This window comes from Pleurodeles waltl, chromosome 6 (assembly GCF_031143425.1).
Source record: "Pleurodeles waltl isolate 20211129_DDA chromosome 6, aPleWal1.hap1.20221129, whole genome shotgun sequence".
NCBI lineage: Eukaryota > Metazoa > Chordata > Amphibia > Caudata > Salamandridae > Pleurodeles > Pleurodeles waltl.
The window spans coordinates 1,115,327,520-1,115,354,022 of NC_090445.1; the positions used below are offsets into that span (position 1 = coordinate 1,115,327,520).

The 26,503-nt window shown below is 42.9% G+C and overlaps 1 protein-coding gene across 1 annotated transcript in view; it reads right to left on the bottom strand.

The window, feature by feature from the left end:
• LOC138300654 (trypsin-like) overlaps nt 1-26,503 on the bottom strand; it is a 110,228-nt gene that overhangs the window by 32,865 nt on the left and 50,860 nt on the right. Inside the window, exon 2 of the mRNA XM_069240276.1 lies at nt 6,433-6,496. Within this exon, the coding sequence (XP_069096377.1) occupies nt 6,433-6,484 (52 nt within the window). The 5' untranslated portion in view covers nt 6,485-6,496. The remainder of the gene's footprint in view (nt 1-6,432; nt 6,497-26,503) is intronic.

Genomic DNA, 26,503 nt, shown 5'->3' on the forward strand with positions numbered 1-26,503 from the left:
CTCTGCAGTACCGTGGACTATTACGGCAATGTGCTCGTGTTTTTTCTGAAATGACAAACTACACTTGTATTTAGCAAATGTTTATGTTTAAACTAGTGAGTGCCCAACAGCTCCCCGTCAATAAAGTTTTACAAACTACAACAAAAGAAAACAAGCATTGAAAAAGCACAAAAGTCTTGCAGCCAATGCCAGACTGATTAGCTTTGCTAATATTTGTTCATTTTTGGCTTCACAGTTCAGCTTTCCCAGACCTTATGTGATGAAGAGCAAAAGAAGGTCTTAAGATGGAAGGGCTCTGACATGTGGTAATCTTCTCTCCTTCAGCACCTCATTGTGTAGATCTTGTGGACTTTTGCTGAAACAGAGTGCTTTCATTGCATGCTATGTCTTGTTGGAACGCTTATGCTCGATAGAGAAGGCCAGAGTTGATTATGGTGACAAGTCAGTGATGCCATATGACAGATGGCATAGTGTTAATGTTTATATTATAAAAATGTATGACAAATGTAGTAGGCCTAACTTACTTATTGTTAAAAACATAAGATAAACCTGTAGGTTTTTCAGAGTGGATTGTGTATTATGTTAAAGTGTCTAGGCAAATATTTTGTTACATAGAATCTCACAGATTACTATTTTAGGCAAGGGTTGTGGTTTGGTTATTCTCTTTGACAAACTCCTGAGTAGAAGATTCCACTGTAAAAAAAAAACTTGCTAGCCCACATTTGGAGGGTTTGTCTATTATTTTGCCAACAGACATTTAGTACGCATTTGTAATTGTATGACTAAGGGCCAGATGTAGGTAAAACCGACATTGCGACTCGCAAATTGCGAGTCGCAATGCCGGATGCAGGATGGTGTCCCTGACACCATCTGCGAATCGCAAGGTGGTTGCAAAGACCCACCTCATTAATATTAATGAGGTGGGTCGCAATTTGCGACCCCTCCTGCGATTCACAGCACTCACAGGGATGGTGGCCTGCTGGAGACAGCAGACCACCATGTCTGTGACTTCTTTTTAATAAAGCAGTTTTTTTTTTTGTATTGCAACACAAATGAAAAAATGAAACGTTTGTGTTTCATTTTTTCAGAGCAGGCAGTGGTTCACAGGACCACTGCCTGCTCTGAAAAAAAAAATTCAGAGCCATTCACAAAGGGGAAGGGGTCCCCTGGGCACCCCTTACCTTTTGCGAATGGGTTGGCACCCATTTGAACTGGGTGCTAACTGCGAATTGCTTTGCGACCGCGTTCGTGGTCACAAAGTAATTCTACATTGCGATGCGAATCGCAAATAGGAAGGGGAACACCCCTTCCTATTTGCGAGTCGCATTCCCATTTTGCGAGTTGGTAACCAGGTTACCGACTCGCAAAATGGGAATGAGCATCGTGATGTGCTTTTGCATGGCGCAAACAGTGAAATTACCTGTTTCACCATGCAAAACGCGTGCTACATCTGGCCCTAAATGTGCTATGGCTATTCTGACAAACGAATGAAGATGGCTACAGACCTGAATGGTATGTTTGGAAAAGTTATGTCTGATGCTCTAGTCTGGTTTAAATTTGATATACAGTGCATTTCAAGGCAGATTTTGATATGGAACAGATAGCATATTTAAGCATATAATGATGTATACAGTGAGGTCTGGTCAGATCCATAGTTAAAAGTACCTGTTTTGAGGGTCATGGCCCCAATTTCAACAATAATATTATAGGGGGTCTTGGACATCGTGGTGTCATATTTATAACTTGCAATATTTATTTAGAAAATAGTACAACACAGTATTTTAAAAAATCACATTATGTTTTGCCAATATTCTCAAATATTCTCAAATTATTGGTATTATTCTACGACAACTAATATTTCAGAAAATTACCAGAAGATGGTGCCTTTTTTAAGCACAGCAGAAGTGGCACATGTGCATACTTTTTATTGTGGGTGTGAAGGTATTTTTCCCCTAACAATGATCAATGGTGTGTTTTAATGTACCTTAGTTCAATAACATTGATGAAAATCGAATGGGATTTAAATACAGTGTCGTACTATTTCATGAGTTCTCTATAAAAGAATTGCAAATGTTGGAGTTGCAATCACATTGGATCAGAAATATTATTCAGACCAGGTTAGAATTCAAATACAAACTTTCTCAGGGTTAGATAATTCCACTACCAAAGACAATTGGAAGATGTTTCTCAAAGTGTTGATTGTATGCACATTTCACCATATGTCTCAATAGAAAGTGGATGGTTGTATAAATGTTAATAAACATGAAGCATACTCACACAAGTGCAAAGAAATAGAATCTACGGCACACACGGATATGGCCATATTGGTACATAATTTAGCATCCTAGTACATAATCAGGTCAGGAAGAGCTGCATATTGCTCCTGCAGGCCAGGCAATGGTACGCTAAACGGCATCCAGGGCTGGCTTTAGGGTGATACGATGGGTTCAGCCGCACCTGGTGCTGTACTCGAGGGAGGGGCAGGGGGTGGCCCTGTGTTATAAGTAACTTGCTTTCAAAGCACCTGCTGCAGACTATGCTGTGTGTCCAGAAGTTTTAGGGCAAAAATAAAAATGTCAAGACAACTCTGGTGATTAATGCTCCTGCTGGAGTAGGATGAGTGATTTTTCTAATGGCAGGTTAGACTCATCATAAAGTAGTGCAGAGGGTTAATGTGGCTGCTGCACAGAACTTGTACCCTGATGATCACAGAACTGTGTTTTATGTGGATAGCTCAGTGGATTATTGCTTTTGTCACAGGGATACTTTCGTTACTTGCAGTTCATACGTTACAGTCGTAATATAGCACAGTGACATATGAACTGTCATCAAAAAGCTGCATAGTATAGGTTAAAACAATATTTTTTTTCTCCACTCTTTCATTATCCTGATATTGCTAAAAAAAGTTTGTTTGGTTAGAAATATAGCCTCACTACGAAAGTCAACCCAAACCACTGCGGTACTTTTTAAATCCTGAGTTTGTGCTTCTCTGGACAAAACCCTCTTAAGATATACTTCCTAATGGTATAAATGACATATGAGTCCTACACCTTCTAATCTTCTCTGTCTTATGTAACTTTTCTATGGGCTAATGTACACACATGTTATTCATTGTCTCTGTATAACGTGTGTCATGTAAAGTGCTCTGACACCCTGCACTGGTATGAGTAGCGATATAAAACAAATGAAATCCATGTGAGAGACGGGCTTTGGGGAAATGAGGATCACTTCTGGAGGGTGGTAGTGAGGGATTCAGTGGAGAAGGAGGGCACTGAGGGCGTCAGAACAGATTTTTGCACCAGGTGCCACCAGCGCTACAGCCTGCCCTAACGGCAGCAGGATGCCCAACAGTACGGTTTGTAGTGTTGGGTAGCGTGGAGTAGGAAATGAGCTCTCAGTCATTCACTAGAGATCAGTCAGAGCTGCCAGTATGATCTGGGGGTGTGATAAAGAAGGGTAAAAAAGGATCAGAAGGAGAATACAGTATCACAAGTGCCCAATGCCATAGACTCATGTGGTTTCTACTCCTTCACTACCATGGCTGCCAAGCTTCATCCGGTGAAGGCTGGATTTACAAATTACATTACGTATGGCTCTGGGCAAAGCGGTATCCTGTTTTGGCACAGTCAGAATATTGGATACCTTTAGCTTCTTCCTGCTGAGCAAGCTATTTCTGAAGATAAGCACTCTAAGAGTTTTACTAGGATGCTTGTTCAGCATTAATCCAAAGCATAACATTTGTTGGGGTCCTCATGCTAGCTCCTCAAAGTCACTAAATAATGCTTTTTGAGGAGAGAACTTTGCTTCTATAGTTGTTGCTCTGGTCTCTGTGATGTACTGATCAGTTGTTCCCATCACTTGCCCACCTCCAGCTACCAGCACTGCCATTTGTTCAACATCCATTGCCAAGACAGTGACTGCAAAATCACCTTTCCGCTGCAAAAAGCACACAGGTATTGGGCTGGAGTGGTGGCTCCAGCTGTGCAATCTCTGCTTCATTTTGTTCTTGTATCTTCATAGTTAACTGAGATCTTGGTCGCTGGAAAAGGGAGACTAAAGGCCTGATTTATAAGTTGGCAGTACAACCAACATAATGGCCTGTTGGGCCGGATTTACATGTGGGTGGACCATAGGCTTAATCATGGCACAGATTACTGCATCTATATTGTGTTTAAACCCCTCCAACGGACCTGTGGAGCAAGGGCTGTCGAAGGTAAACCTCTTGTTCAGCCAACCTAATTTAGCTGGGCGGAATTTGAGGTCAATGTTTACTGCTCGGCACCGCAAGAAAAACCCTGGCATTGAGGGGTAGTGAAAACTGTAAAAGCTCCACTTGCCATGGAATAAGACTCCCAAAAAGAAAATCTTGCTTTAAACCAAACTGCAAAAAGCACTGACAGGAACAACCGTGATGGGTGCTGGCAAAGCTTTTAGAAATAATTGCACGTTTGGTGGGCATTTTCAAATTTGGCACCTCTGTCAGGCCAACAGAGGAACTTACTGTGCCACCCTTTTTGGAGAAACAGACCGACCACCAGATTAGAAATCTACCCATATGTCTTCCGGAAGTTCTGTAGAATAAAAATGAAGGTGGGCAGAAGGGAATGTGTGACCCAGAGTAAATGGCAGTGCAGTTACATTAATGGACAGTGGACAATATGATGTTGCGATGCATGGTGCGATGGATATCTACATTGAACAGCCAACTTTGACTTGATGTGCTTATTTAAACTTTTTACCACATGTGACTATAAATGTGGGCATTATATGGAACTGTCAACGTGACCAGCATACTTACCATGAAACAGCACAGTTTTTCATATTTATTGCATGTTTAATGTTGGGCTGCACTAATTTGGTGATGCACAAATTTTGAATGCACTTGGCATTAAAATGTGGACGATGTTCATGACCACATTGGGCAATATCAGATTTACTTTGACATGAATACGGGTGTTTGTATCTGCTAGAGTGAAGTTTTACTCTTTGCCTAGTTGTTTTATCTGCTTTTTATAAGGTTATTTCCTGCCGCAGCACTTTCTGTGACATCGACTGATCGAAACTCTTGCTCAGCATGATTTAATTGAACCTGTGAGTGGTGAAATAGATTGTCATTTAATCTGATTATTTGCTGTATTTTTGTTGTTATGTCCCCCAATGCCCTCTCCATGAATAGAAATCTATATTACTTCTCATTACAGGAAACAAATGCAACACAATTTATTCCCAGAGAGCAGATTCACCCTCTGACAATGGTGGAACAATTTATGGAAACATTCTTTGTGCTAAAATTATGGAGTAGGCACATTGGTTCAACTTAACCTACTCATACCGTGTAAAGTGTTTTAAAAAAGTATTTTTTGTCTTTTAAATATTGGTGAAAAGCCTGAATTTAGTCAAATAGTACTTTTGATTCAGTTAATAAATGTTTGGAGTAAAGATCTGCCAAGAAAAAAGCACAAACATATAGTTGAATGTACAGAAAAAAGTGAGAAGCATATGAGATTCACAAATTTGCACACAACTTGATTTCCTACTGGGAATGATGAGGGCGACCTCCCAGCAGCTGGTCCTTGTGCAGGAGGTCCATAAGATCGAGGTGCGGGGTATTCCTATATTCTACAATTAAGAGAGTATCCCAGAACGGATGGCATGTGTGCAACTTTCATGGTGTTGTTGAACAATGGGGAGAGAAGGAAAATACATTCTGGTTAAAGCACAGAGGAAGATGTATATCACCTTTAAATAATTTGGTGTTGCCAGATGTTAGTCAGACAACGGAGAAGATGAGAAAACTACTGAGCCATTAAGAGGACAATCATAAGCATTGGCCTAGGAGCTAGAGCTAGGATTGTGATCCCATAATGCCAGCTGTACAGCTACTAAGAGAGAGAAGCATTAACTGTTCTGGAACACTAGGGTGGCCCACAGTTTCTGGAAAACTGACAGCAATTCCCAACAGAAGCTGAGCAGGAGATGCCTGCAGACAAAGAAGGGTTTAGGATATTAGTGCTGAAATGAGAGGTTGTTCTGATGGCGTGTGCTCAGGAAGACTCCCCAGTGGCCATGGTGACTTTGTTCAAAGTTTTACTTGGCCCATGTTGATGTTTGGGTTTCTTTTGTTTTTCTTGTGAGCGCTTCAGTAGTTTGCAGCACAGGGGAGGGGTGCCATTTTTGTGAAAGGAAGAATGCAAGGTAGAAGTGGTGCTGTGGGCACAATAAAACCTGAAGCCCTGGAGTTGGCAAGAGCAGATTTTAGAGAAATATGGACAAGAAAAGGGATACATAAGCTGATTGTCCCACAATGGCCAGGACTGAGGACAATCAATGTGTAATTTATATGCTTGCAATGTACAGGGCAACAGTTAGTTGTTACTATAATCCGTTTCCTTTGTCTAACTATTAAACATTATTTCTACAAAGTGTAGTCACCTTCAACAATGATGAGCAAGCAGAGGAGCTGCAGAAGCCACTGTACGAACATCTCACCAAGTACCTAAAACAAGAAAGAAAAAATCACTTACGAGGTGAAAAACTCCTGCCCTCTCTTTTGTAGGCAACACAATTGACAAAACGTGACTATTTTCACCACTCTCTCCCAATATAATGTGCTGCTATTTACCAGCTTCTGACTTCGAGGATGTTACAAGTCTAGAGAGTGACAGGTATTTTCTCTCATCGACAAATGTAGCTCTGGCAAGAATATATGTAATACAAAGTCAATCTGTGTATAGAAGAGATGATGCCATTATTGCAAGTCACACTGAGCTGTAAAGCGTAATTTTTAAAGCGCTTCTGCATTTCAACATGATATTTTACCCCATAATAACTGAGAACTAAAACAAACATATATATATATATATATATATATATATATATAAAGAACGTGGAATCTTTACATCACTTTTTCAAAAAAAATTGGGATGTTCTTCTGAAATATCTCCCATTCTCTTTACTTTCAAGTGGGAGCGACCCATCGCTATTCCCTTTGTTCCTTTCTAACCTGATCTTTTTTTTGTTTTTGTATTGCTTCATTTGAGATTTTTTGTAGAAATTGCATGTTCCTTTAATGTAAGGCACTTGCACCACTATTTTCTAACATATTTTATTCTATACATTGCTTTATAGGCTTTGGGTCAGCATCCTTTTTAGGTCGAAATCAACCAGATGGTGCAACTGGTTGCTAAATTCTTCTTGGGGACCTTCTGAAAGCCAATGTAGGAATACATTCATCCCTTTGTTTACTTTTGGCTTTGTGGTTTGTATCGCGCATTTGCTTGCTGGATTTATTTGTTTTAGGCTGTCCAGCATGTCTTTGTCCCTCTCGTGGAACATAGCCTGTTTACTGCATTCTTCCACAAGTTCTTGTTGTCTGTAAACAGGACTTTAATTTGTGTTCTTATTTTGTCACCTTTGCTGCGCATTTTAAGACAGAGGTCAAATGTCAGGCTCTGGCTTCCGATGGAGCTTGGTGTTTGTTTTTTTTCCCTTACTTCAAAGAAAGAGGATAAACCTGACAATCTGGGGGTATGAAATCCAAGGTTTTTTTTCTAGCTCACAACAGAATAGAAATGTCTGTAAATGAACTGTGGAAAGATATCAGAATGTATCAGAATTAGGAAAGCATAAATAAAGCACATTTTTATAATGCTGTAGTGTGGTGGAAACTGATATTTTGATATGATCAAAGCAAACACTAGATTATGCCATTTCTAGCCATTATTGTTTGTGTGCTGTGTAGTTTTATCAGTAAAACTGTATGTCTGTGCAAATGTAATAGTCATTTCAATTGAAAATGTGTTGTGTTTAATGTCATTGCATTACCACACCAAATATACTCCACTCTATGCCTCTCCTCTCTATAACACTCTACTGCACTCTATGCAACTCTACTCAACTCCACTCTATGCCACTCTACCCCACTCAACTCGAAGACACTCTATGCCACTCCACTCTATGACACTCCACAACACTATATGCCAGTGGCTCCAAATCTGTGGACTGGGGTCACTAGGGGTCCGTGAAGCATCCTCAGGAGGTCTGCATGTGGTTAGAACATTAAATAATATTAACAGACTAGGTCCCCAACTTTCAGTAATGACACAGTGGGGGTTCCCAAGATTCCAATAATGATTCAGTGGGGGTCCCCGGGTTCCAGTAATGATAAAGTGGGGGTCCACAGAAGTGAAAATGTTGGGAACCACTGCTCTATGCCACTCTTTGTTGTGCTGCTCTACACCACTCTACTGCAAACCACTCTACTGCACTATAAACCACTTTACTCTGCTCACTCTAGGCCACTGTACTCCACGCTATGCCATTCTACTCCACTGTATGCCTCTCTTTTCTACTTTGTACCACTCTACCCATGCTACTCCACTCTACTTGACCACACTCTAGTACACAACACTCTATGCCACTCCACAACGCACTACTCTACTCCACTCTACAACACCCACTCTAGTCTACTCTATGACACTCATCAACACTCTTCCCCAATTAACTCTGTGACACTCCAAACAACTCTATGATACACCACTCTAAGCCACTCTAGGACACTCTAATCCAATCTACAGCACTTCACTTTAGGACAATCCACTCAACGACACTACAGTCTATCCCACCCCACCAGTCCACTCCATTCCACTCCATTCTACAACACTCTATGACACCCTGCTCTACTGTATGCCACTTGTCTCTACAGCACTCAACTCAACTCCACTTCATTCTAAGAAACTCTATGACACTCTATTCCACTCCATTCTATGACACTCTATGCTACTTCTCTCTGGACTCCTCTACTCTTCTCTTTGCCACTCCTCTATACACCTCTCCATTCTACTCCACTCTATGACACTCCACACCACTCCATGACACTCTCTGCCATTCCACTCTGCACCACTTCATGACACTTTATGCCACTCTGAACCACTTTACTCTACTACACATCAAACCATTTTACACTACTGTACGCTGCACCACTCCACTCCATTCTACTCCATTCTGAGGCACTCCACTTTACTCCACTCAAGTTCACTTTCCTCCAGTCTACAACACTTTACTTCACTCTTTTCTGAGCCACTCTACGACACTCCACTCTACACCACTCCATTCTATGTCAGTCCATTCTATGACACCCACCTCCACTCCACTCTAATCCATTTTATTTCACTCTACCCCACTCAACTTTAGACACTCCACACCCCTATATGCTCCTCCATGCCACTTGGCTCTAGGCCACTACACTCCACTCTATGGCACTCCATGCTATGCCACTCACTCTATGACTCTGGTCCACTCTACACTACTCCACTATAGGCCACTTCACTCTATGCCACTCCACTCTATGACAATCCACTCCTACAACACTCCACTCCTACAACACTCCACTCTACAACAATCATTGTCAATCCACTCTATGCCACTTTCCACCACTCTATGACACTTTACTCCACTCTACATTATGCCACTCCACTCTTCTCTACAATACTTTACTCCATTCTACACCTGTCCACTCTTATCTCCTCCACACTACGCCACTCCACACTGACACTCCACCCTTCTCTGTGACACACTATATTACTTTACTCCACTCTATACCACTCCATTCTATGCCACCCACTCTATGACACTATGCCACTCCATTATGTGCCACTCTACTTCCTTCTACTCTCTTCTGTGCCCATCCACTCTACGCTACTCTACACCACTTTAGTCTACACCACTCTGCTCTACTCCATTCTATACAACTTTACTCCACTCTATTCCACGAACCTCCACTCTACTCCACAATACTCCAAGACACCCCACTCCACTCCTCTGCACTGTACAGCACTCCACTCTACTCTACTCTACAACACACCACTCTACTCCACTTTACTCCAAGACACGTTACTCCACTCCTCTCCACTGTACAGCACTCCACTCTACTCTACTCCACAACACACTACTCTACTCCCTGACACTCCACTCTACTCCAATAAACTCCACTCTGCGACACTCTGCTTAACAGCATTTCACTCTATAACACTCCGCCTTATCGCACTGTACAGCATTCCACTCCATGGTACTCCATGACACCCAATGCTAATCCACTCTATGACACTCTACTCCAATCTACAACAATCCACTCTATGACACTCCATGACACTCTCCTCTACACCACAAACTTTAAGCCATGCCAAATAGCAGCCATGCTGGTGTACAACATGGCTAAAACTCATTGGCAAAGTCACTAGCTCTTCCATAGGTGAGAGCTATTCGTTTCGCCAATGCTCGTTCCACTGGCTTCTTTTGCCTTGGAAACATCAGCCATTAACTTGTGGCATTGTCAATCACATCTTGGTTCAGCCCACTGGAGTATTTGGATGTCACAGTTTGCTATTAGCTCAATAACTGTGTTCTTCTGCTTCCACAGGAATGCATCATGGAGTATTTTACAGACTACCACAGGACTGTGCAAGGGGAGCAAGTGCTGACATGAGCATCTAGAAGACAGATACTCCAGAAAAAAATGTTTGCTTTATTTTCTATAGCATCCATTTTTCAGATGCTTTTGTCAGCATTTGCTATCCAGTGCTGCTGCACCCCTCGCTAAACGATTGTGAACATGGAAGCACACAGCAGAAGGAGGGATCATCTACTTATCGCTTAATGATTCTCTAAGGTAAGAAGCCAGTGCCTAACACATGCTTCCCATTTCTCTGCTATCACTGGCCGTGGATTAGCTAAGTTTAGGTGCTGTTTGATCTTTGGTACAGTGTGCTAAGCCTTTGTACTCACTCTTATTTGCATCTGATTAATGGGATTTTCACAGTGTCACATCATGTTAACCACATCTTATGATGCCACTTCAAATGACCCCACATCCAGGGTTGTGGCTTAAGTCCCCCTTCATCACTTTACCCCCTCCCTTGGCCCCTGGATAAATGGCTGGCACAAACACACAAAGACTGACAGTGACAGTGTTAGACCTGGAAGCTCTTGGCATAGTTTCCCTGTACTTTCTTTTGCTTCTAAACTCCTGATTTTGGATCCTCTGCTGTAATTTGTATGTCTGGGTCCAACCTTGGTGGCATGGTGAGCAAAAGAACGATGGATTAAAACCAGATCCATGACTGGGGGTGAGTGTTTGAAAAGTTTGAGCACTCTGTCCATCATCCTTTTGTGTTGCTAAAGTTGCCCTAAGTGGGAAGGGTATGCCCACACGTGGGTCCCGTACTCACTGTACCACTTGATTCAAGCTAACCTGGCTGATGAAGGGTGATACCCTGAAACAGATCCTAAGATGCTTGTTTCCTGTCCAGAGAGGACCTGGCCTGGCAGTTCAGGCTGGACTGTTCCCATGTTCCCAACAGGGTCAAGACTGATTTGCATATGGCTGGGTCCAAAATGGGGTTGCATGGTGAGCATAGGAACGATGGATTAAACCCAGATCCATGACTAGGGTTGAGTATATGAAAAGTTTCAGCACTCCATCCATCATCCTCTTTTGTTACTTTTAGAAAGTGGGCATTTTTTTTTGCTTAACCATTCTGTGTCTCTGCATGACTGCTGAGCACATGCCTGGGTCAGACTGACAGTTGGGCTAAAACCACACAGCCATTGATTTCTATGCATTAAGGCTCTTTTTACATTTAAAACTCATCTTTGCTTGTGTATGTTGGATTTTTGTCATTTTGATCTAGTTTGATTTAGACAATTATTGGCTATTTTTCTAAACTGGTGTGGAGGCCTTTTGTGGTGTTTTCACTGTGTTACTGTGTGTGTTGGTACAAATACTTTACACATTGCCTCTGAGATAAGCCTGACTGCTTGTGCCAAGCTACCAAGGGTTGAGGAGGGGTTATCTGAGCTGTGTATCTCCTTTACCCTGACTAGAGTGAGGGTCCCTACTTGGACAGGGTGCAAACTGACTGCCAACTAGAGACCCCATTTCTAACTGACAGGCAGACACACAAACCCTCGCCCCACATGTTGATCAGGGTACATGAAGATGGACATGGGTGGACATGAATGGAAAGCTTCCTTCTGTTGTCTGTTTAGGTTCTTCCAGCGATTAGCGAGACACTCTACTGAGTGCCAAACGTTGTTGTCACCATGTGCTGCTCCATTATTATCAGTGTGCAAAATCACTGTATGTCATCACAAACACGTTGAATGTTGCTACTTTTTTTAACCCTTCTAGAGCTATACACTTCAAGAGCACAGGAAAGAGATGTTTATTGACCATGTTTACTGAGGGACATGCTCACCTACTTCCCCTTTATATCTAAGTTGTAGGTTTAGCAAAGTGTTAAAGAGTGTTCAACGGATTTAAAAAAACACGGATACTTTGACTCTTGTAAACACACACACAAGGAGAAAATAGAGAATGTACTCACCTTTTAACATGAATAGATGTTTCTATATATGGTGCATTTGTACAAAGTGCTTTACATGATCCATTTTTGGTGCCATTATTACCAAATCAAAACGGGACGATTGAGATGCTTAGATGCACATGTAAGAATTTTAACCTGTAAACTACAATTCAAACAGAGACCACAGCTATGAGATTCTTACTGAGTACCAAGCTTTATTAAAACTAAGGGTGTGCGAAATAGCATTTTTTCAATTAAATTTAAAAACTTCCATGAAAGTTTCTCAAATGTATACTTTTAGTGCAAAATGTGCTGTGTCTGTATCTCGTATAACGTTTTTTGGCAACACCATAACTTGCTGAAAAATATCTTATCAGCAGGAGAATAATTCTATCAGAAATTATCTATCAGTGAGCAATGTTTTCCATAAACCAGTATTCACATGGTAAAATATATGAACAATTGCACATTGCGGAATTTGATTACATTTCGAGTGATGTGAAATTTCGAGAGCTGTCAGTTTTGCTTGAAGAATTCAAATGTGACTTTGACCTCATTGTAACATACATGCATGGCTTCTTTAAGAAGATCCATTTGCAACATCAAACATAACCGTTATTTGCAATGCAATAAGTCGCACGTTTGCTCGAGTTAGAGCTATTAGTGTTGTAAATTTCTAACTGGAACTTTCTTGCCACACAAACTGAAAATACAAAAGTTGACATAAGCTAGCCGATTCAAAGTGCCGCCGTGAGTGCGAAGGATAGGGACAAAAGGAAAAAGAAGTGTGCTCGCAGGCAAAGCACCAAACTAGCGTAAAACATTTGACACCAGTTTCCTAACTACCGCCATGGTGCGCCGTATCTTAGATACACGACCACATGGTGGTGTGAGGGAAGCACTAAGAGGCGCTAGAATAGTGGTGCTAAATTGGATGAAGCACCATTTTTCTTAAATCAAACCCCATATATTTCATGGGGTCATACCAGGGCTCACTTATAAGGTGCATTTTGAAAAAGGGGGTTAAACCTTTTGGATGGTTGTGCTAAACATTTTGCACTAGTAATTTTGCTATGCAAATGGAAAGAATTAGCAGCGGACCAACACTTAAGTCAAATTGAGAAAATCAGTTATTACCATGGTGGCAACAGGATGAGTAACAAAATTTGTCCTGCAAAAAATGTTCAAACAGATCCTACTCCTTCTTTTTCTCACTCAATCATTCTCTTTTCGTCCATGCATTCTCTCTTTCTCAATCTCATCTTTTTCACTCTTCTCTTTCCCTGATCGCTTTCTTGACACCTTCCCACTCGCTTCCTCTCTCTCTTGATGCATCCACCTGCCTGCCTCAATTAACCTCGAACAGCCCGGTAAAGTGGCAGATGCAATATGGGCGGCCTTAGGCTGTCAAAACCAGTCTTGAAGGGCTCCAGCCCCTTGGAAAATGCCCAGAGGAATAAAAGGCCTATCCGGCCCCGGTGGCAAGGTCAGGCATTAAATTGAGGCCGGAGAGTCCTTTCGCCAACCTTGTTAAATGATTTACCAGGCAAATGAATGCATTCCCCCTAAGGCACAGTGCACCCCAGTGCTTGCTCTATGCTGATGTTTTGATTATTATTGACCAAAACGCTGCAATGATTTTCTGTTCGAACCAAGGAGTCCATAAGAGGTGGTTTAGTAACACTGGCTCAAAGGAGGCAGAAAGAGGCCATCTGAATGTGTCAGGTGCTTTTGAAAAGACACTCACTACCTCTTATTGTGAATTCACATTATTAGACTTTAGCCATTAGGATCAGCTATTCCATATGATGGCAACTGCATATCTAGCTCACAAGCATTGGCTTGTAGTATCAGTGAGCTCTGTATAGTATTTCAACTCTAAGACTCATGAACAGTGGTAAGGAGCGTTGCATTCTGGCCCTGCGTTATGTTGATAGGGCAAGATAGAAACACTGGGCTCTGCTGTGCTCCTCCTAGAGCAGCACAGTGCCAGAACTTGTCATGCTCTCAGTGTCCTTTCCCAGGCCTGTCGAAGCTATCGTGGGGCCAAAGTCAAAACCTTTATGTGGGGCCCTACTCTGGTGTTATTCCAAGGACCATCTCATAAATAAAAAAAAGTTCAATGGGGAAAGAGAGATCACAGTATTTGTCACCACCTAGTGGTGCGTCTGCATAAACTGCCTCTTAAACACACAGGCAAGAACTGCCCGTTTATTATTGAAATACAGTTCATATACAAGAGCATTGAGCTTAGGGCCCTGAAAGGCAGGGGCCACGGGGAAACATCCCTGGCTGCCCTACCATTGTGACAGCACTATCTCTTCCTTGCTTCCTCCGCCCTTGTCAGTTTTAGCTCTTTGCATCTATAAAGTCAGCTGGCTGATGCATAGGATCCGGTCCCGGAAGTTCAGGGGCCATATGGAAACAAAGAAAAACTCCATTAGACAATCTTCAAAGTCCAAACCACCGGGGTTTATTCAAAATGTAAGAATCATTAAAGACATCAAAACGTGGTTAGTCAGTTTAGTCAGCACCAATACAGTTCCTAAATCAAGAGAAAATTCTAATTATAAAGTCAGATATCTGTCTGACATGGTGACTGCCTCTAGAGAAGTGAGGGAAAAGCCGCTAAGCATAAATCACATAAACAGACTATCGTGGAGTCTGCCTTCAAAGAAACGAGCGAAAGACCTGGTACACCTCCCACAAAAGGCATATTTCATAGTTTCAGGGGAGTAATAATAATACTCTTGACATAACGTGAGACGGTATCATAGAGCTGAACTAATAAAGTTACGTGACATAAACCAATGAACACTGCAGATTTTGTGTTGCATAAAACAGACTAACCTAGGGACCACCCAAATTATTAATAATGAATGATCTCCTTTCGATACGTACAAGGGAAAGAACATTGCACCATTTCACAATAAGCCATACAAAATGAACGGGCAATACAGTTGTGACTCCAGGTAGCACTACCCTGGTTATTGCAACATACAAGAACATCTCTAACATGGCTTCCTCCGAAGGTATACAGCTTGTTACAAAATGAGAATACAACGTAATGAAATGAATACCATTTCAACTATTTTATTATACGGAAAAACACAGAAGAGGATAGGAAACGTGCATATAGGAAACAGAAATCCACACTTATTCAGCTGTCAGTACAAAGAGACACAGGCTTAATAAATGTATTTTGCGGTCTAGTTACGCCAACGTTAACAATAACTCCTTTGCGGTAGCTAACGATGTTTCTATTTTTACCTAAAAAATGCCACTGCAAATAGTTACTTAACCACTAAAAGTCAATGGGGCTATGCCGTTATAGAACCAGTAGATGGCAATGTTTACCAATGATGTGCTATTCAGCCGAAGTTCAAATCATTTATAGAAGCAACACGATTTTCATCAATGCATCGACAAGCTGTCCCTTGTGCATTAGGTGCAGCTTCCAGGCGTGGGTCATGTCTGCATACACATGTTGGGTTCAGCAGATTTCGTTGCATAGATGTTGTCAGTGACCTTGGGAAGCGAATATAATCAAACGAACTTGCTTTACAGCTAACTGTGATTTTGCTTCTATGGCACGATAATACCTATTACAGATGCTTGGCCCCTTTAAAGGGCTAGCTCGCTGGATTCTAAACAACAAACTAATACAAGCTACCCTATAACAAATCACCCTTACACATGTTTAGCTTTAAAGGTACCTCCTTTCCCTTTTACCCAAATACTCTAGGGTTAATAACTTGACCTGTTTCCAGGGCATACCAGTCACAGTGCATAATTTGTAAATAAATAGATATAAAAAAAAATAAATGAGTAGAGGAGTGATAAGTTTTTCTTAAGAGTCAACGGCCAGCACTGCTAAATGCCACGGTTGATGAAATCCAAGGTTACCAAGTTTTTTTGATTCCTCTTCATGCTTCTTTTTTCACACACACTTTACTTCCAGTCTATTCTACTCACAATTCGGTTACAGTGCTAAGACGAAGATAAGTCTTGGTCCCTAAAAATGAGTGTTTAACAATTGTAAAGCCTCTGATCAATGATATCTTAAGGATTTTGTGGGCCCCCAGGCAATATATATTTGGGGTCCACCCATTTGGAACTACTTTGAAGTTATTACCCCTTTTCGGTTCATTCAAGCTCGCACTATGCTAAAATAACTTAATTATATGTTAAACTTTCAGAAAATGGGACATTCAAAAGGAGCCAAAAGCCCAAGCTATTTGCAGAGGTGAAGAAAAGGGACTGAGGCAGAATGAGAGAAAGGCGAGACAGTGAACTAAATCTTGAGGTAAATTGAGATATTAAATAGAAAGAGAGCCTTATGGTCTTGTGGTTCGGAGAAAGGTAAGGTAATGAGGGAGATGTGTGAGAAAGAGAGAATGAGAAAGGTGCGTGGGAGGGATGAGGAAGGGGTAGGCAGAGGTGTAATGTAGTTGAGGCATGGATTGAGAGAGCAGTGAGGTAAATATAGAGATGGGATTATGTGAGAAGATAAGCAACTGGAGATACAGGGAAGTCAGATGGAAAAAGAGCAGTGAGATGGGGGGATGAGTTACAGAGAGAGTTGAGTAAAGAAAGAGTACTGAAAGACGTAGATAGACTGACAAAGAAGCACAGCCATGAGAGAGCGGTAGAGAGCAATGAAGATGAGTGAGTTATATTTGGTCTATTGAGAGAGGTGTGTGGTCGGCCAGGATGAGTCAAAAAGAGATGAGATTGAGAGAGAGGATGTAGGCACATAGAACTGTATAGAAAGAGAGAGAGAGAGGAGTAAGGTATCAGAAGTGAGGTTAAAAATGAGAGAAATGATGAAAAATAAAATTTCAATGTTTCAATGTATTTCACACCTACTCTCTGAGAGTGTGATGAATAAGGCTGGTCAGGCCAATCATGAAAATTTAAGTGTAGACTTATCAACACTTTGAGCCAGTGCAGAGTGACCAAAAGTGATACAAACCGGCACCAAGTGTGATTTGGGATTGCCTTTCCATTTGAAAGATTGTTTTGCAGTAAAAGGTTGCTTAAAGGTAATGAAAGCAGTGCTGCCTCCTACTTTGAGTGAAGGAGGCATCCCAAGGCTGGCACATGGGCTTTGACGTTTTACCATCCATTTTGTAAGCAAAACTTTATCTACTAACATTTGTAGAGAGGGATTTGTACCTCTTTAAAGCAGATGCAAACTTAGGAAAAAGGTTTTTATCTCTCTCTATTTGCATGTGTGCTGTACAGTACAGCACATATACAAAGTCAGAAAAGTTTTAGAGTTAATCATAGTTTTAGATTTACTAAAAATGGAAAGGAGTAACAAAAAGTATTGTGCTATGTTGCATGAGCAGGAAAGAGTATGACAGCACCATGGGGCATATTTATACTCCGTTTGCGCCGAAATTGCGTCGTTTTTTTTTACGCAATTTCGACGCAAAACTAACGCAAACTAACGCCATATTTATACTATGGCGTTAGAGGCGAATAGCGCCAAAGTTCCCGGAATGTGCGTCATTTTTTAGCGTGAACCCCTTCCTTGCGTTAATGATATGCAAGGGAGGCGTTCCCGTCTAAAAAATGACTCCCAGGCCTTTACGTGGTATTTATACTCCCGGGCAAAAGAGACGCCCGGGAGTGGGCGTTGCTAAAAACGGCGCATTTGCGCCACTTTTTAACACCTGGGTCAGGCATGGCGTTAAGGGACAAGTGGGCTCAAAATGAGCCCAGAGTGCCCTCCCCTGCCCCCAGGGACCCCCCCTGCCACCCTTGCCCACCCCAGGAGGACACCCAAGGCTGGACGGACCCACCCCAGGGACATTCAGGTGAGTATTTTTTTTATTTTTTTTTAATAATTTTTGGTGGCATAGGGGGCCTGATTTGTGCCCCCCTACATGCCACTATGCCCAATGACCATGCCCAGGGGACAGAAGTCCCCTGGGCATGGCCATTGGGCAAGGGGGCATGACTCCTATCTTTACAATGATAGGAGTCATGTTGATGGGGGATGGGCGTCGAAAATAAATGGCGCAAGTCGGGTTACGACGATTTTTTCGACGTAACCTGACTTGCCCCATTTTAAGACGCCCATGCGCCATTTTCCCCCTACGCCGGCGCTGCCTGGTGTACGTGGTTTTTCTCGCGCACACCAGGCAGCGCCGGTCTGCTTGCGCCGGCTAACGCCATTCAATAAATACGGCGCCCGCATGGCGCTGCAGAATGGCGTTAGCCGGCGCAAAACTTTTTGACGCTAAACTGCGTTAGCGCAGTTTAGCGTCAAAAAGTATAAATATGGGCCCATATCTTTTAAGATTTGGCGCCGTCATGCTCGCTTCCTAACACTGATACAAAATCAGAGCCCCTAGCCCAACACACGCACACATCTTTGTACCATAGTGCAAACGTGTTTGAGTAATGTATCGCATAGTTTTTTTTGGTTTTTTTTTTTTTTTTTTTTTTTTACTGAAGGGGTATCATAGTAGAAATTGCCATGATTAGTTAAAGGTTAAAATGTTCTCCACTTTGTGCGTGTGATGTTCAGTAGAGCACACATGGAAAGTTGGAAGACTGGAGGAATAAAAACATTTCTCGTCTCAAAAGGCATTATTTTTGGTACAAACCCCTATATATTCGTGTCTGCAGATAGAGCTTTGCACCAAAAAACATGGCTCATTGCGTGGGAACACCCATGAATCATCCCTTGAACACCCCTTCATGTGCAGCAATTCAAAGCAGTACTGCTTTGCTCTACATGCTGGCAAATTTCCAGCGAAAAAGTAAGTTTTGTGCTACAAAGTATATTCCAAATAAATATTTTGCATTGATTTGTTTCATTTTTGTGATGCAAACCAAGCACAACATGTCAGCAGATCTGCCTCATAGTGCTTTGACTGGTAGTCAACCCTTCCAGAACAAATACTAGACTCATGAACATAGCTTTGTGTTGTGATGCAAAGGATTTTGCATGAGGCAAGCTAGCCAAATCATGTGATAGCAGTTGGGGTAAGGGCTGCAGCTATCCCGCTCTCTTCCTTTCACACAGCACAGGAACCTCAGTGCACTGTGTTGCAAGAAATAATTGTAAATTTGAGCCCATGTTTCTGCTTTGCATGTTCAGTTATCATATTAGGAAAATAAGCTGTTCTTTTATGAGTATGATCATGAATATCAGGCCTAAATTGCCCAGGGCTGCACATCAATTATCATGGCCTCTCCAGCCCGCACTTTTCCAAGTCTTCATATGGTGGGGTGGGGTCAGTAAGGTGGAGGCTGCACACATCACGGACCCCACCTCAACCTTTTTCTAGTTGGGAACAGGTGGCGTTACACAGAAGCATCCTGACCAGGTCGAGGAGGTACCAAGGCTGAATGGTTGAGGTACAGCTTGCGGGAGAACCAGCTCAGAGACCGGAGTAGAGCTGCGAGTGGCTGTAGAGTTTGCCTGCTCCATTTCGCGCCAGTTGATGGCAGTGAGGAGAACACATTTATCCCTCTGACCTAGACCCCCGCATCAGACAGTCATACAACTTCAGTCCAGTAACTAAAGATCTCTAGGTAAAAGATGATAGTGTAACATAGACATTAATTTTACAATATGTGGCTGCATACAAACACCAGCAATCCTATTCACCAACCAATTTTAATATGACGTGCACCACATGCAGGTATGATGTTTTCATATTCTCACCATGTTACAGTACAGTATTAAATTACATTTCTTCTTGAATCCTGGCCTTGTTGTTACGGAGACATTTGCAGTTCGCCAGTCATGGCTCGCTCTGACTAAAAGGGGTGGGGCAGCACGCGTGGGGGGAGGGAGGAGAAGAATTAAATTAAAAATAATAATAAAAAAAAACTTACCTGCGCTCCCGCGCCACTCCTCTGCCTCATCCCGTCTCTCACTGCATGCAGGCGCAGGCTCCCAGCCTGACCTGCGACCAATGCTGACGCTGCTCAGAACAGCATCAGGATTGGCTGGGAGCGCCCAGCCAAGGCTGTCCCAGGCAGACTGGGAGCCTGTGCAGGCGCTCTCCAGGCCAGAGAGAGCCCTGTGCGCTTGTGTGTTTGGCCAGCCCTAGATGGCTGGCCAAGCACACATGCGCTCTGAGGGGGAGTGTTCGTCACCCCCGTGGCCCGCCCCTTTCACCCAAAAAAATGATCATAAACACAGTTTATGATCGTTTTTATGGGAAAAGGTTTGCAGCTGCTGCAGCTGGTGGGGGGCGATGCTACTCCACCCATATGGAGGCGCCGCCCCTGCAGTTTGCCCCATTGTTGCTTAGAGTGGTACTAAGAAAAACTGTATGCAATGTTTCCTACCGCACATCGCAGTTTGTAATAATTGTAAATAAGAGTTGATATTGTTAACTATTTAAATAGTACTGTACACAAATAGGAGATTCGTCTTGATTTATTTAAAGGAATCTTCATTTCTGAATGTGTCTGAAAGCAATGGTGAATTAATGGGTCGCTATATATTTAAAATTACAAAACCCTACAACACTCCAGATGTATAAGATGAAATTCAAACTGAAATGCTTCAGCCTATAAAAGTGTCAGTATTTAGTTCTGGACTGCCATACTCTCATTTTCACAGAGCTTGATACCGCGGTTTGCCTTTCCCGGTGCTGGAAATAATCAGCATCACTGTTACGACCAGTTGATTGTGAGTTATCTCCAGTTGAACTCAAAAAGATGAAGAACTGATTTGGCTCTGCCAAGATTCGACCTTATACCTTTCTGGTCCAAAATCTTGGTGAAAACTGGAGTTCTAAATACTCCATGTTTAAAGCTGTACTAGACACTGTTATATTTCTTTCCCGAGATAGAGATGCTTCCACCTTTTGGCCCAAACTGTTCAAACAAGCTGTAAGTCCACGCTAGAACCACCAATTAACAAATCACTATGGTGTGGCAATGCATTCTGATGGCTAAAATGTGGTGACTGACTTTGGAACTTCAGCCTTGGGTTTTAAACCTGGTGTCTGCATGCAACATTTATGTGATTATGGTTAAATCTCTTACCCTTCAGTATACATATAATTGAAAATATGTTAAATATAGCACAGTTCAAATGTGCAAATTCCACCTTCATGCACTCAATTTTAATGCTGCTAGTTTGACACTGCCTAGGAGTGCTTCAAAACAATATAAATGTTTCTAAAGTGTGCATGTAACACAACTGGTTTGTGTTGGTTCTACTTTCGAATGTCCGTTCTGGGATGCTCTTTCAACACAACCTGTGATAGGAGGGGGCAGGCCTTAAAAAATGGCGCCCAGCCTAATTTGCGCCGTTTTTTAACACCTGGGTGAGGGCAGGCGTTAAGGGACCTGTGGGCTCATTTCCATGGTCTCTGACCATGGGAGCAGTCCAAAGGTGCCCTTCCCTACTCCCAGGGACACCCCCTGCCACCCTCACCCACCGCTGGAGGACACCCATGGATGGGGGGACCCATCCCAGGTAAGTAGAGGTAAGTATTTTATTTTTTTTAAGTGGCATGGGGGGGCCTAGCTTGGGCCCCCCTGTTAGCCCCCCCCACATGCCACTGTGCCCAATGACCATGCCCAGGGGACAGAAGTCCCCTGGGCATGGCCATTGGGCAGGTGGGCATGACTCCTGTCTTTCCTAAGAAAGGAGTCATTTCAATGGGGCAATGCGTCAGAAAATGGAGCAAGTCCGGTTAGAGCCATGATTTTTTACTCTAACCCGACTTGCACCATTTTTTGACAGACAACCCCCATCTTTCCCCTAGCCTGCGTTGCCCCGTTAGAGTCATTTTATTTTACTCTAACTAGGCCGCAGTGCTGGCTAACATCAAACCATAAAAAAAGGCGCCCGCCTGGCGCGTTGGAATGGCGTTAACGGCTGTAAATATATAAAAGTATACATATGGGCCATTGTTTTTAAAGTCATCATACATCGCATGTTAAAATATCAGTCGACCCCACCAGTACCTAACCACCAAACCCGCCCCCAGAAAGTGTTCCCTGCCACGTAATATTTAATTCATACTAATTTGAACAAGCTAGCCCCAGCATCCCTAAATTATTCTTCATCTGAAACACAGAGTGAGGTTACTTTAAGTACTGGCGACCATTAACAAAACCAAAGAGCCTTTCATCTAATTGCACTGACACACCTGTACTAGAAATACTAAACTCCACATGATTAATAGAGATTACAGACCTTTATGATGACGATTGAGGATGTTTTGCCTCCATTGCACCCTGTACCTAAAGAATGCCTGTTCTCCTGATGAAAAGCTAATATATTTGCAGTAAAGCACTTCATACAATAGCTCCCTGGAGAAGTTTATTTTGAACTTTGTTCCTACAATTAGTTTACAGCATTGTGATTTCTTCCACTTAGAGGTTTTGGTACATATCTGGTAATCAGGTTAAGAAGAACTGCTGTTAACCACTCTGCCACACCGAGTATGGAATGAAGCATAAACTGATGGGTCCGGGGCTACTCTCAATACAAATGTACCTCTAGCAACTTGTGTGCCACAGGAGCCACGCATAATGAGCCTCGCAGATTCAACAATGCTGCTCCCATCCCTGTAGAGGAATGATTAAAGGATGATGAGATTGGCAGGGTGGGAAAACCCTACACGGGCGCTCTACTTGTATGCTACAGCGACCACCCCAGGTGCATGAATTTCCAAAGAGACCATCAGGGTGGAGAGGTACACCCAGATGAAACCAGAATTATAGCCCCCCCCATGGAATAAATCGCAGGGAGGTGCAACATTAATTTTCCAAGGGAGTGAAGATATCCTAAGCCAAAGTAATATTTTAAAATTACCATCCCCACTACCCAGTATGGATAGGATTGCGTCAAAAGAGGTTGAATGCAACGCCTTTATTCCTGGTACGCACAACGACCCAAGAAAAGCCACTAAGGTGCAGTTTAGCCATTGAGACATTGCAAGAAAGTTTGAGGAGCAGGCAAATGTGTTGTCTCAATGGGGTATTGTAATCAGAAAACCGTCTCCCCCAAAATACCCTTGCACCTTTGCCAAAACTGGTCCCAGGTTGCCTCAGAAGGTCTCTGTTCTCCTTTGCTCAACAGGTCCAGAAAACAAAAGTTTAGGTACGGAGCCAATTTTGATCATAAAGGATTTCCCAAATAATGCAGGGGCATACTAGATGGCACACAATCCGAACTGAATAGCCCCTGGGAACCACAGAAGCCTGATCCCCAAAAAATCTCTGCCAAAACACCTAAAAAATATGCAGTTCTGCTCCTGGAATATCCGGGCTCAAGAACTTTGTCTACTAACATTGGCCCTCATTATTGTAACTGCTGCGCGGCCGCCTTCTGCGGTGGCCATTTCAACATCCCCGCTGGGTCGGCGGGCGGAAACCGAGTTTCTGCCAGCCGGAGCAGCGGGGATGTCGGCCGCAACACGGGAGCCGGCTCCAAATGGAGCCAGCGGTGTAGCGGCGATGGGTGCAGTTGCACCCGTCGCGCTTTTCACTGTCTGCTATGCAGACAGTGAAGGGGGCCCCACGACTCCCCTTTCCGCCAGCCTTTTCATGGCGGTTCCTACCGCCATGAAAAGGATGGCGGGAGGGGGACTCGCAATCCCCTGGGCAGAGCTGTAAGCCGTGCTGCCCTGGAGGATTACAACCCCAGGGACCAACGTGGCGGTAAACCTCCGGTCCCGGCGGTGCGACCGCGGCGCTTCCTCTGCGGTCATAATTCCATGGATTGCACCGCCAGCCTGGTGGCGGTGCATCCAACGAAACAGCCCTGGCTGTCTTTGACCGCCAGGGTTGTAATGAGGGCCATTGACTTAACTAAGGACATTAGAAACTACAACATAATTTGCCTTCAAGAAACAATTAGCTGAAATAGCATGGCCTTGAATTCCTTGCACCAGCTTGCACCAGCTGAACCATTCCCCCAATGGTGCTCTCCTCCCAGGTTGGGATTCAATTCTTATTCGGAAATTCTTTTCAGCAAATGTAGTGGCCTCGGAGCTTACATATTCATAAAACTGGTATCACCCACCAAAAAAAAATCCCTTAGAGAAAAGTCACTAATCATCAGAGGGTGCGTCTACATCAATCCAAAACAACCAAAGAAAAGAACTGCAGTGGGTGAAGCCATAAAACTCATTAAAGCTTTAAGACAGCAATAGCTGGAGGCCATGTGGCTACTCGCAGGAGACTTCAACAAGTCCCTTTAAAAATTAGTGGAGCCCACGATTTGGGTGCAAGAGGAAGATGCAGCACAGCTCATTCCTAAAATCACTCTCGGTAAAATCAAAGACACTGCAGGGAAGAGGTTTGCTACCCTCCTCAATCAATTAGGTCATAAAACCTTAAATAGCAGAAGCACCCTAGACAATCCACCAGCACGCACATTCATCTCACAAAATAGTTCATCATTAATGGAATACATATCCTCTCAGAACTTTAAACAAGTCAGCTGCTTTCAAGTGATCCCTGGCCTATTTACCGATCACGCAATGTAAGTCTGCTCTCTCTCTATGAACACGTCCAGGTGGCTCCTGGTTGAGGTAATAAGATGTCAGCTGTCTCTGTAGAATTAAATGTACCTCTGACTTATCAGCTGAAAAAGTAGGAACTAAAGAAACTCCTCAAGGCACACACAGAGTCTAACCTTGGGAGTGTCAGTCACTCTAATGTATGTATCGAATGCAACTTTGTCTCTAGTTTACCTTGAGAGTATGTTTGAATTCCAATCTATGTATAGAGAACAACTTTATTTCTAGTATGCCTTGGGAGTGTCGCTGACTCCAATCCCTATATCGAGTATAATCTTAGGAATGCCCGTAACTCTAATCTATGTTCTGAGTTTACTCCGGTAGTGTCAGAGGCCCCAATCAGCATTCCAAGTTTTTCCTCAAGAGTCTCAGAAGATTCTCATCCAAGAATCTGGTTATTCTGCTCTTATTCTGTGATTTTGAAGAAACCTGTAAGTGCTGGTTATCAAAGCAGTGCATTGTAAATTGTGTAGAGGCTTGTTGATGTATTAATGGTAATTGCCTTTTCTTGTTGTCCCAGAGTTTTGCATATTCACAAAACCTGAGGTGCTGTTCATTAAATGTATCCGTCCGAGTCCAAGAAGGTCTGCGGAATGACGCTTTCTGTATGCAGTGTAGTATTGGCATTGAGCAGACCCTGTACCCCTGTACCGCAATTTTTTTTTCTTATTTTGTCCCTTGTCCCCTTCCCCCTCTGGAAGCTGGCGGATCGAGGTGAACCACCCTGGGTCCTGCGTCTTCCTGAAAGGGAGTGGAGGTCCAGCATCTGCTCCAGTGTCGTCTCTGTGGTTGAAACCAGGTGAGTGTGTGATAGAAGGCCAAACCAAGCACTTTTGACTGCTCGGACAGCATCCTGAAAGTTTTAGATCTAGGCATGGCCTTAGTGAATGTGCAGCCTGTTTTTCACTCTGGTGAATTAACAAAAATCAAATAAAAGCCTTCATTAACGGAAGCATTCATCCTGTCCTTGTCATAGTTACTTAAACATAATGGCTCGGCTTTACATGATCATGAAAATCTTAAAGAGACAATGCTTTGTCTCCTGGATACGCATGCCCTTGTTCAGACCACTGATATTGAGTTACTAAATTATCATCAGGACAGGAAGAACCTCCTTACCTACATTACTGCTTTCAGTAAACTAGTCATGGGATTCCAGTGGTCTGTTGAAACAAAAATGTTTCCTTGTTGTTGGAAATTGAGTAGTGAGTTAAAGATGTCCTTGACACACCTTGCAAATGTACCCTCAGACTGTTCCCAGTTCATTGATTCAGTTGTGAGGTTTGATCATAAGTTAACAGAAAGTAGAAAAAAAATTAAACTGTGTCTTTACTGCTTTGAGGCAGAGCATTCTACACAACAGTGTACTGCCAAACCGAAGAGAATTCGGGGGGTTAGTGCTTTGACTTCAGACATGATACCTAAAAGACTTGAGTACCCAGCTGACACGATTCTTGACCTGGACCATCTAATATATCTGCTACCTCACATAAGGTTCCGCAGCCTATAATGATACCAGTCACCCTGATCATTTCACCCCAACAGACACTGGGGTTGTCTATGGCCACTGATTCTGGGTCCCCAGGTAATTTTCTAGATTTAACCTTATCCAGCTTAGTGCAT